This window comes from Leptopilina boulardi, unplaced genomic scaffold (genome assembly GCF_019393585.1).
Source record: "Leptopilina boulardi isolate dan_hultmark-lab unplaced genomic scaffold, ZJU_Lbou_2.1 LbouV2_179, whole genome shotgun sequence".
In the NCBI taxonomy this organism is placed as follows: domain Eukaryota; kingdom Metazoa; phylum Arthropoda; class Insecta; order Hymenoptera; family Figitidae; genus Leptopilina; species Leptopilina boulardi.
Genome location: NW_026137728.1, coordinates 1,412,744 through 1,425,072, shown reverse-complemented (window position 1 = coordinate 1,425,072; position 12,329 = coordinate 1,412,744). Strand labels below are relative to the sequence as shown.

General features: G+C 19.9%; 2 protein-coding genes across 2 annotated transcripts; one reads left to right on the top strand and one right to left on the bottom strand.

Moving 5' to 3' along the window:
* Positions 1–105: 105 nt before the first annotated feature.
* Positions 106–3,294, bottom strand: LOC127277757 (protein-lysine N-methyltransferase EEF2KMT). The gene is made up of 5 exons (XM_051299115.1): positions 2,932–3,294; positions 2,482–2,625; positions 1,619–1,804; positions 437–929; positions 106–259 (listed from the first exon to the last, which is right to left on the bottom strand). The coding sequence occupies exons 1-5, from the start codon at positions 3,010–3,012 to the stop codon at positions 144–146; spliced, it is 1,020 nt and encodes a 339-aa protein (XP_051155072.1). The 5' UTR covers positions 3,013–3,294; the 3' UTR covers positions 106–143.
* Positions 3,295–3,568: 274 nt separating this feature from the next.
* Positions 3,569–11,998, top strand: LOC127277761 (CUE domain-containing protein 1). The gene is made up of 4 exons (XM_051299124.1): positions 3,569–4,132; positions 7,510–7,885; positions 8,024–8,113; positions 10,014–11,998. The coding sequence occupies exons 1-4, from the start codon at positions 4,028–4,030 to the stop codon at positions 10,148–10,150; spliced, it is 708 nt and encodes a 235-aa protein (XP_051155081.1). The 5' UTR covers positions 3,569–4,027; the 3' UTR covers positions 10,151–11,998.
* Positions 11,999–12,329: the final 331 nt, after the last annotated feature.

Below are 12,329 nucleotides of genomic sequence, written 5' to 3'. Positions count from 1 at the left end.
TTTTCTTTTTTTTTATTGCTAATAATTACTTTTTAAGATTTGAATTAATTTTTGTAAAAGAAATTTAATTTAATATGAATTTTAATAATTCAGATTGGCGATTAATTACATTCTCATTTTTGTATGAAATTTATTTTAAAAAATTATCTTTCTTGAATACATTTTTGAAATATTTTAATTATTCTAATTGGTGTGTCATCAACTGGAATAAAATTAACCGACTTTGGAAGTAATTCGTCACAGTAATTGAGATTTTTATCTGAAATAAAAAATAACAAACAATTAGTCAATTATAACATCGAAAAATATTAATTATTCAATTAATAATAACAAATATATAAAAATATAATAAATATAAACAAAAAAAAATAGTTAAAATGATAAATAAATATTTATAAACAATTAATGTATAACAATTATTCGACGAGCGATTTACCCAATTGTTGGAGAAATTGATCAATCGTCTCAGAATTGCGAACAGTTGCCGCAATAATAGCATATTGACATCCATTCATTAATAAAGTTTTCAATGCATTTGAAAGTGCAAGAAAGTTACTACTATCGTACAATACATCGGCAGCAATTACAATTTCAGGTTTTTGTTCATTGTCGATTAAATAATTATCCATATCTTCCCATTTTAAATTTAATACTTGAACTTTAGTATTTTGAAATTTTGTCTCAAATTCTAATTTTCCATCAGTTTTGTCATTTAATTGTTCCAAATTTTTCGAAAAGTTTGCCATCAAATTCTTGCATAATAAATTCAAAACAACAGAATGACAATCCGAGAAAGTGTATTGTTTTGGAAAACAGGTATTAATAACAGTTAGACCTGTCAGACCAATTCCAGATCCAAGTTCCATGATGCGTTTATTAATTAACAATGATTTATTTGATATACACCATTCGGCTAAACTTGAAGCTGCCTGAATTCGCAAAATTTATATATTTATTTAATTAAATTGGTTTATTTTAACAAGGTAACATTGTTTATTTTAATATTAATAACAATAATTGAAAATCTTTTAAAATTTAATCATTAATAAAAAAAATTTAACAGCTAAACTTTGGTAATATTAATTAATTAGAAAATTTTTTTTTAAAAAATTCTTCAAAATTTCAATTATTTGCAAAAATTTTTAATTAAAAATTCTCTAAAACTTAATTATTGTTATAACATTTATTTATAATTAGCCTTAAGAACGGTATTATTCATTTTATTATTCTACTATTTCACTATTCTATTTTAATTTTTAGTTTTGTAATTAAGAGGGCAATTAATATGTAAAAATCCAAAGAGATGTACATGGAGAAATAAATAAATAAATAAATAACATTTATTTATAAAAATTCTTTAGCAATTTAAATTTACAAAAAATTCCAATTGCAAAATCTTCTGAAATATAATTGATTCTAAAATTTTTTTTGGAAACTATTTAAAAATTAAAGTATTTAAAAATTTTCATCAACAAATTTTTTGCCAAATCAATAATTTTTAATAATTTTAAAATTTTTGAAAAATTTAATTATTTTTAAAATTTTGTATATATAAATATAATAATAATAATAATAATAATAAATAATTGAAGTTGATAAAAATAAAATTTGAACTTACTTGCCAGGTACATAATCCAGTTGTTCCTTGTGATATAATACTTGTGCTTTCTTCTAAAGTGATACATATATTGTTTTCGATTAAAAAATGCCGGTAATGAGTCGTTGATTCTTCATCATTCGATGATATCAAATTACAGTATTCATTATATAATTTATTGTCTACTTCATCGTTATTCTTTTCTAACTGCGTAAAATCGAAAGTAGTTTTTTTTTAATTACGTAATAAAAAAAAAATAATAATAATAAAGTAATAATTAATGTAGTAAAAATACAAAAATTTGCCTTTTTTTGCAATTTTTTTTTTTATCATTAATTTAAATATATATAATGTAAAAATGTTTTTTTTAATATAAATCCAAATTTATTTATAAATTTTTGAAATATTAGTAATAATTAATAAATATTAAATAAAATTAAGTATAAAACATTTAAAAATTAAATAAAGAAAAAAAACCGTAAAGGATTTACAAAACTAAAAGTCATATAATTTTATTTATTTGCTTGAAATTCTGAACGTTCAAATGAACGAACGATTTATTTACTACTTTTTTAATTTCAAAATGTATTATAAAATTTTGCTTTTTTTATTCAAAAATACATTAATAATTAAATATTTTCCCAATTTTTTTATTTTTCATTGTCTGAGTAATTTCAAAAAAAAAAATTTCTAGAATAAAAAAATTATTTCGTTCATTTTGAACGTTCAGAACTTCAGGCACATATTTAATTAACTATACTTATTTTATTAATTGCTCCAATATTAATATTTGTTATTAATTTTTTTTCTAATTTATTTTTGTTGGTATTTTTTGTATTTTTTTTTTTTTTTAATAAATTAGAAGCATAGAACAAAATTTTTACCTTATCGATTAATATTTTCAGAAATGCTTTTAGATACGATTTTTTTAAAGGATATTTCTTTACAATTTCATTATTCACTGTACTGTCTAAAAGTTTCTCTTGCAGGCAAATATTCACTGCTTTAAATCCATTTTCTTCGAAGGACTAAAATAATTTTTAATTTAGAAACAATTATTTTATTATCAATATTTGTATTAATTAATTATAGAATATCAAAAAGTGATTAATTAAGAAATTAAATATTTCAAAACAAAAATTCCATTTATATTGTTGATAATTCAATAAAATTTGCATTTTCTCGAAATTTTTAAACAAAAATTAAAAATACTCGAAGAATAAAGAAAATTGAATGCTTTTTTTTTTAAATAAAAATAATGCAATAAAAAATTAAAATAAAATATAATACAAAAATAATTTTATAAACAATAAATAAATAGGTAATTAACTTACCATAAAGTCGAACTTTTTAAGAGGAGTACAACAGAGAAATTGTTTTTTTATATAATCAATACACAAATCCTCTTGCTCCATTGTTTAAATTAATTTGTTTAATATATTATTATTTTTTACTATTTCTAATTTGTAAATTTCGCGTTTATAATTTAAAAATAAAAAAACAAGTATTTTATTATTCAGATCAAATATTATTTTTATCAAATAAGTAAAGTATAATTTTTTACATTACACAATTAATTGACTCTTAAAAAAATTTGTTAAATAAACAAAATAAACACATAATTCTACATAACCTATTGTAAACAATTAGACAATTATAAACACCGGGCCGACATCTTTGTTATATCACGTGACCTTTCATAAGTCAAAAACATACAAATCGCACATAGAAAGGCAACTCAAATATAGATTTTAACGAGAAATTAATTAATATTTTTATCAAAAAATATACGAATTTTCAATATTACATAGATTCAATTTGAAATTTCCTCCTTTAATCAAGCATTTATTGAATTATTGAATACAAATTATTTGTTTTTTTCTTTTAAATAAAAAATTGTTAAACATTTTCATATATACACATGAAACGGCCAATCTAATCTAAAGAAAACTATATAGTTCATGGCTGTTCTCATAAATTCGTCTGGTACTTTTGACAGATAATGACAATTCGGTATTTTTATGACATTCTGAATGTTCGATTAGCTTTTTCTCATCAAATTACATTAAGTTTACGCGAATGGAATTTTTTTTTTTAGAAATGTACTGTGATTCGTGACACGTGAAAAAGAAATATAATTTATTACATATTTAAAAAACAAATTACCCCGGCGAATTTACATAATAATAGTGTTGCATATTGTCAAAAAGAAAAAAAACCAATATTTCAATTTATATTACTTTAAAGAGTATATAATAGCTAATCGACAATGTTTTAGATATTTTTAATTATAATGATGACATAACGGATAATTTTAAAAGACACTTGTGCCTAGTATTTTCTAAAATTTTTGTGTTTTAATGCTGTGATAGTATTGTATTTTTCCATATATATATATATTAAAAAGAAGAAGAAAAAAATCTCAACATCATGGCATCAGCAGCTGAACAACCGCAGCAGACTACCCTGAATTTTTATCAGGCGATGGCAGACTTTAAAATTATGTTCCCTGAAATGGATGATGATGTAATTGAGGTAATTGTTATTATTCTGTCACTTTATGTCTTTGTCCACTTTTAATGGAGAAATTTTTTTTTATTTTTTTATTTATTAATATTGTCTTTTTATTGTTAACGTATGTGTATTTAAAATATTATATTTTACGCAAATATACGTATTTTTGAAACCATTGATAAAATAATTCAATTACTTAATTTATAGTAATTAATATTAATATTTTTATTATTATTTTATTATTATTTTATTATTTTATTTTTTTATTTTTTTTTATTAATATTTTTGAATATTTATATTATTATTTCAAATTAAAAAAAAACGTACTTTTAAAAACAATTTTTCATTTTTCTTTCTAATTTAGCAAATTTTTTTAATAAACATTATTCACACTATATAAAATTTACAATGAAAAAAAATTTATTTGATTCAAATAATTGGTTATTTGATTATTATCAAATAAGTATTTATTTTTATCAAATAATTATTATTTGAAGGGAATTAAATGGTATTTATTTCAAATACAAAAAATTATTGGTTCAAATAAAATTTATTTAATTCAAATAATAATTATTTGGTTCAAGTAAATATTTATTTGTTAATAGTCAAGTAATCAAGTATTTGAAATCAAATATAAATTTTTTTTCAGTGTAGTATTAATAAACATAAATTGAATATTATTATTTAAAAAATTTTCTAAAAAATTAAAAATTTGATAAAATACAATTATTTAAAAATTTTATATTTTTTTGTACATGGAAAAAAAAGAAAAAGTAATTTTTACTATTTTCATAGTAAAACGGAAACTGTCCGAAGTTTCTGCGCATCTCTGGCAACTTTTACTCCAAAAATCGTAAAATTTTTCTATTTTTGTAGTAAATTTTTACTGTTCCGTAGTAATTTTTACTATTTTTGGAGTAAATTTTACTATTTTTGGAATAAAAGTTACCAGAAATGCGCAGAAATTTCGGACAGTTCCCGTTTTACTATGAAAGTAGTAAAAATTACTTTTTCTTTTTTTCCGTATAGGTAATCAATTAATTTTTAAAATTCAATTATTATTGAAATTAAAAACTTTTTTTGAATGCAATATTATTTTTTAATACACATTTTTCTAAAGTTTTGAACATTATCCGTTTTTTTCCATTTCAATATTTTCTAATAATTATTGTATTCTAATAAAAAATGAAATCCAACATTTATTAAGTAAATAATTCATTTTTTAAATGTGTAAATTAAAATTTTGTACTAAAATACAAATTTACAAAAAATGTAACAAAAAAATTTGTTCATTTGAATTGTTCAGAACTTTAGAGACATAAATTCACGTCTGTTAATTTCACAATGTTTATGATCAACGATTTAGAAGAAAAAATATTTTTTTATGTAAATTAATATAATTTTTTGATTAAAAACATTTTTGAAATGTTTCATCTCAATTAACAGTTTTTGAAAAGAAAAATTTGTAGACCAAAAAATGTTATTTTTTGCATGAAAAAATATTTTTTCCTTTTTTTTCAAACGTTAATTATATTAATTATAATTATATATAAATTATATTAATTACATTTTTAACTTTACCAAAGTGAGAATTTAATAACTTTTAGATGCAATTATTTAAAAAAATACATTTAATTTGAAAATACAATAATTAATTTGATTTCTATTGCAGGTATCGAAGTGACACATTTTTTTACTTTTTTGATACTTTTTTTGACAAGGCTACTTTTTTTTGCTACTAATTTTGGCCGAAAGCCACTAAATGCTAATTTTTTCAAAAAATAATTTTATAAATGACAGAATTCAAGAATTTTAAATTTTAGCGAATTTTTTTTATTCCTAAAGAAGTTGATGATTTATTATTGGCCACGTGAACTACTGCTTTTTAAAAATTGTTTTTTATACGAATTTTCATTTTTCAAAATTGCATTTAACATAATTTCTTTTTAAACGATCTTTTACTCAATAGAATTTTTAATTTGTCAAATTTTTTTTCACAGAATTTTTATTTTACAAAATTTCTCTTTACTCAACCGTTTTATTTTCAAAATAATTCTAATTTAATCGAAATTTAGATAATAATTGAATTTTAGAGTATTTTGAATTGAAAAATAATACCAAGATCTTGATTAAAGTTATTAGAAATAATTATTTCAACAAAAAATTTGAATCAAAATTTTTAATAATAATTGAATTTCAAGAGATTTTTAATTAAAAAATGTTTTATTTAATTGGAATTTTTGAATAATTGGATTGAAATATTATTACTTTAGAAAAGAATTTTAGATACAAATTTTAAAAATAATTGAATTTTGGATTAAGATATTCAGAAATAATTGAATTTTTTGAGATTTTTAATTAAAATTGTTGTTTTAAAATATACTAAATATTTTATATAAGTTTCCGATTCCAAGTTCTAGGATTTAAAAATTCGAATTACTTAAAATTCTATTGAATGAGAATTCAAATAAATTAAAAATAGGTTAAATAATTAGAATTATTTTCAAGAAACAGTTGGGTAAAGAGAAATTTTGTAAAATGAAAATTCTGTTAAATAAAAATTCGATACTTTGAAAATTTTGTTGAGTAAATATTCGTTTAAAAAAAAATTCTGTATTAAATGCTATTTTGTAAAATAAAAATTTATGTGAAAAATCATTTTTATGAAATAATTATTTCATATAGGAGTGTATCATTATAATGATACACTCCTACCGTTATGCCAAAAAACAAAAAGTTGATCGAAATTTAACAATAGATAATTTTTTTTTTTTATAATCATGAGTAAAATGATGTTAATTTTATTACTCAGAATTTTTCTTTCAATTTTTTTAGACATGAAAATATTTACACTTTAACGTCAAATTTAGAAAACTAATTTTACTTAATTTTAAAGATGAACAATTTTTTTGATACTTTTTTTCAATTTTTGTTAATACTTTTTCATATTTTTCTTAGTCTCTTACTACGCTTCGAAGCCTACTTTTGTTTAATTTTGAAAAAAGCCGCTAACTTTCTAATTTACAAAATAATTAAATATAATAATAATAATAATAATAAATAATTAAATATAATTCACGTATGAAAAAACTGAATTTGAGTTTATATTCGAAAATTTTAAATAATTAAATGTAAAATTTATTTTTAATTTATAATTATCTTATTATTTATTTATTTTATTTATTTATCTTCAAAATAATTTTTTTTTTATTATTTAAAATAAAATTGAGCAAATTTTCTATCTCCAAATTGTTAATTTATTTGTTATTATTAAGTTTTTGTTTGGTTTTTTTTTTTTTTTTTTTTTTTTTATTGAGATAAATGAAATATTTTTAATATTTTGATTTATAAAATTTAGTGATTTATTTATTCAGGGAACAATAAATGATAATTTACAGGCAGTATTACGCTCGAATCAGGGGGCAGTCGATACAACGATTGACCAGTTGTTATCAATGAGTACAGATAATGAGAATGAAAAGATTCGCAGTGAATTGGAACAAGACGATGAGGTGCCCGGTGCAAAGGCCGTGAAAACGATAAAATCCGACGCCTCGAGTCGATCGAAAAGCATTCAAAAGTGGAAACCACCATTATTGGGACCATTGCCAGAAACATTTCTTCGTATTCCACAACAAATAATTGAGGGTACTGAAGAATTGGCACTTGATAATTCATTGCTTGAAGACGAAAGAATTGCCATGTTTTTACAAAATGAAGAATTTATGGCTGAATTACGTTGGAACGAAGACTTTTTATCTACCCTAGAGAATGGTTCGTAACCTTTTTTTCGATAAATTTGTTTTTTTTTTTCAATAAATATAATATATTTCATCGTTTTTATTATCATTCAATTTTACATATATACACATCATATTTTTTTTTTGTGATTATTTTGTTTGGAATTTTTAGATACAAAATTACAAGGCACAAAATGTGGAACCACTGCTGGTCATGAGGATGAGGATTTGTTTAAGGAAAGATTACGAAACATGGGAAAAGGTATTTTGAATTTATTACATTTTTAATTGTTTTTTTATTTACAATTTTTTTTAATCACATCAGTCATTAAACTTTTGAAAAAGAATTTATTAATTAAACCAATTTTGTAATAGAGTAAAAATTGAAATTTTAACTTCTTTCACAAATTCACAAATTTTAACACTTTTTTCATCATCCTGAACAATCAATCGTCTCTTCAATTTTCCTTTAATGGAATACGATTCTATAGGTTCGAAAAAATTGATTTTTAATATTTTTCATCGACATTTTTTTTTTTTTTTTTTTTTTTTTAATTTTTCTTATGATTTTGAATAATCAATCGTGTGGATTTAAAAAATTTTTGATAACGTAAAAAATATTTTTAGATCGTAAATAATAACAGAAAAAAATTGTTGCCTAATAGCAAAGAAATTTTCAATAGTTTAAAATTTCAGTGGTCCCTCCTCTTAATTAGATAAATTAATGTTTTTGTACCTTAATTGTTTTTTCAAGAATATAAAAAAGGAAAATGAAAAATATTAAAATTTTTTTTATTTCAGAATATTATATAAAATTTACTATTTTTGATAAAGAAAATTAGATAAATAATAATTTTTCGACTTTTTTTTAACATTTTTTACAAAATTTTTTACAAAATTATTTCAATTATTTCACAAATTTTTAACTGAAATTCTTCTCTAAATTAATTATTTCCAATAATTTTAATGAAATTTTCGACAAATTCAACCTATCATAAATTATTTTTCAATTAAAATTTTATGAAATTCAATAATGATTTAAAATTTTTAAAAAATATCAATATATAAAATTACTAAAAATTTCAATTTAAATTTAAAATCACTTGAAATTCAATTATTTTAACAAATCTAAATTATAAATCTTAGAAAATTTAATTATTTTTAAAAAAGATTATCTAAAATTATTTGATAAATTATATTCAATTCTGTAAAATTCAATTATTATCTGAAATTAAACAATTATTTCAAATTCAATGGTATTTCTTAAAATTTCAACTGTATAGTTTTTTCAAAATTCAATTATTTTTATTAATTTTATTATTTCTTTAGAAATTTTATTATTTCCAAAAGTTTCAAATAAAAACTCGAAAAATTGAATTATTGTCAAAGATTTAAAAAAAAAACTACAGCAGATTAAATTTGCAGAAAATTTCACATTTATAATCTTCTGCAATTCAATTATTAAAAAAAAAAAAAAAATTTAATTAAAAAATCTGTAAAACTTAATTATTGTTCGACCATTAAAAAATAAAATGTATGCCAAAATTAAAAATTTGAAATTGCTTAAATCAGATTTCAAAAAATTTAAAAAATGAAACTTTTAAGAGTTAATTAAAATTAATTAAAACTATTTAATTAAAATTTTGAAAATTTTTCTCAGTTCGATTCTGAAATATTTGAAATAAATTTTTTTTGATGATATTCTAATAGAATTCTTCTTCTTTTGAGGAATTAATAAAATGAATTTAATATCTATAATAACATTAGTTATTTAAAATAAAATATTTATTAACTAATTAAATTTAATTAAAATCGAAGTAACAGTTTTAAATAAAATATTTCAATTTATTTTTATAAACACTCTATTCTATGTAAATCTAGAGAAATAAACTAAAACTATGTGAGAATAGATCCTTTGAGGGAAAAAAAAGACTGATACCTAAGTCCCCACCATAATAACAAACAATTAAGACATTGTTAGAAATAAGCAATAAATATTTCGAGTAATTTTTATTGACCTCCAGATATAATCCTCGTAGTGCCAAACATTACATAGGCCTCTAATAATAATAATAATAATAATAATAATAATATTAATAATAATTATTATTATTATTATTATTATTATAATAATAAAAATTAATTAAAATTTTTATTCACAGTTTCCCGTCGCAAATTTGCACAATTAACGAAAGTTTTTACACGAAGCAAGAAACGAGGTGGTCGTCAGTTATTGCCACCAACAGCATCATGCGATGATCTTTTGGATCCCGAAGAATCGTCCAGACCTCGAACTTAAGACTTGAATAAATTTGAAATTCATTCATTTTTTTTTTTTTAGTGCCATTCGTCGACGGGATGGTGAAACCAATTTTTTGATTTTTCAACAATCATAATTCCCGTTGTTTTCAACTTTGTGATTTTTTTTTTCTGTTTGAAGAGCTTTAAATGTGTTTAGGTAAGTTAAACAAATTTTTAGAAAATGGTTAAGGGGGTTTTTTTTTATTGTTTTATTTACATATATATTTATTTGAAATTTTTTTTTTTTAATATTTGAAAAACATTTTTAAATTGTATGTGCATTTTCCATGACATTTAATATTATGGAGAAGATAAATTTTATTGATCAATTATTAACTGACTGATTTTTTTTAAGATTTAAAAAATTTTTTAACTTGTTTTATTTTTACGTGTATATCTGTAAGTTTTTAAAAGATCTGTTTTTTTTCTTTCTTGAAAAAAAGACATATTACATATGTATAAATATATATGATCTCTAGATTTAAAAAATGAAAGGCTAATAAATAGGAAAGTTGCGTTTTGAAAGAAATTTTAACTCGTATGAATATTATTAGGAGAAAAGGGATGGGAGCACCAGTAAAATAAAAAAAAAAATTTTTACATTTATAATTTTTCAATAATCTCTATTTCTAATTAGAATGAAATTTAAAAAACATATATATTTAACATTGAAAATTGATTTAAATTGAAAATTTTAATGCTAATTATTGCGAATTTCGATGAATTTAAATTTCATGGGTGCTTCCTAGTTATAATTAAAATTAAGAGAAATAAAATTTTAGCGAAACAAAAAGTGTTGAGACTAAAAAATGATTCCAAAAAAAAAGGGCTTTGATTTAGATTTTTAGAAAATGAAAACAACCTAGTCAACGAGTGTCTGTAGCTAATTATTGTTTTCGTTCACAATTTATAAAAGCGCAACGAAAAAATTTTTGTAATTTTTATTTTTTTTTTCAATTATTTTCTATTTTAAAAGTAGTACAGGGTTTTAATTCTTAAGTCGTTGCAAAAAAAAAAAAAAAAAAAAAAAAACGAGGAAATAACCACTTTAAAAATTTCCATGATTTGCAAAATTCACGTCTAAAATAAAATAATTGAAATACAAAATTTTAACAATTGAAAAATGATAAAAAAATAAATAAAATTAAAAAAACATATCGTTACACCGAACATTTTTTACATCTTAGAATTTTTAAAAAGTGGTTAATCCTTCGAGAATCAGTTTTTAAAATAATATCCCAGTGGCATATTACCTGTTAATGTAGAAATATTTACACGAATCATATTGGTATATAGATATTTATATATTATAGGTATAATAATAGAATTACGTAGATATATGCAAAAAAAAGACAACTTTTTACAAATAATATTATAATTTTCCATATTTCAATTCTCAAATTATTAAAACAAAAAAAAAAATTTTATTTTGTTGATAATTTTATTTTTGTTTCAAATATTATTTTGTAAGACTGGTAAAACGTAAAAAAAATCATAAAAGATAATTATCTAAACAAAAAAAAATTTGTAAGAGAAAATGTTTTAATTTTCCTTTTGAAAATACATAATTTTTTTTTTTCGTATCGTCCTGTTGTAAAGAAGCGATCGTAAAAAAAACAATAGAATGTGATAGTATTTAAGAATAAAATAACAAAAAAACGGGATAGTAAATAAAAACTATCTAGAAGTAATTGTGATTTATAAAATATAATATAATAATAATAATAATAATCAGTTTACAAGGTTTACATATTGTTATCGTAAACACAATTATATCGCATCGAGAATATAAAAAAATAAACTGAAACTGAAACAGTTCAAAATTTGTTATTTCTTTATTGAAATATTAATTTCATCACTGAAATTGTGTGTCTGTAAAATAGGAATTATTTCAATCATTATAAAAAAATTTTCTTTTAAATATTAACCATATTTTTGCAGTTTTATCTAAACTTTGTTTTTTCAATATATATATAAGTTGAATTTTATTTAGAAAAACAGTTTCGTTGATATTTTTTCTGAAAAATAATTGTTAAATATTCATTATTATTATTAAATGAATAAATATATTAATTAATATATTGAATTCTAATTGTATAAATAATAAATTCTTTATAAAATATCAATATTTTCCACGTCAAACAGACGTTAATATATATATTACAATATTATAATAC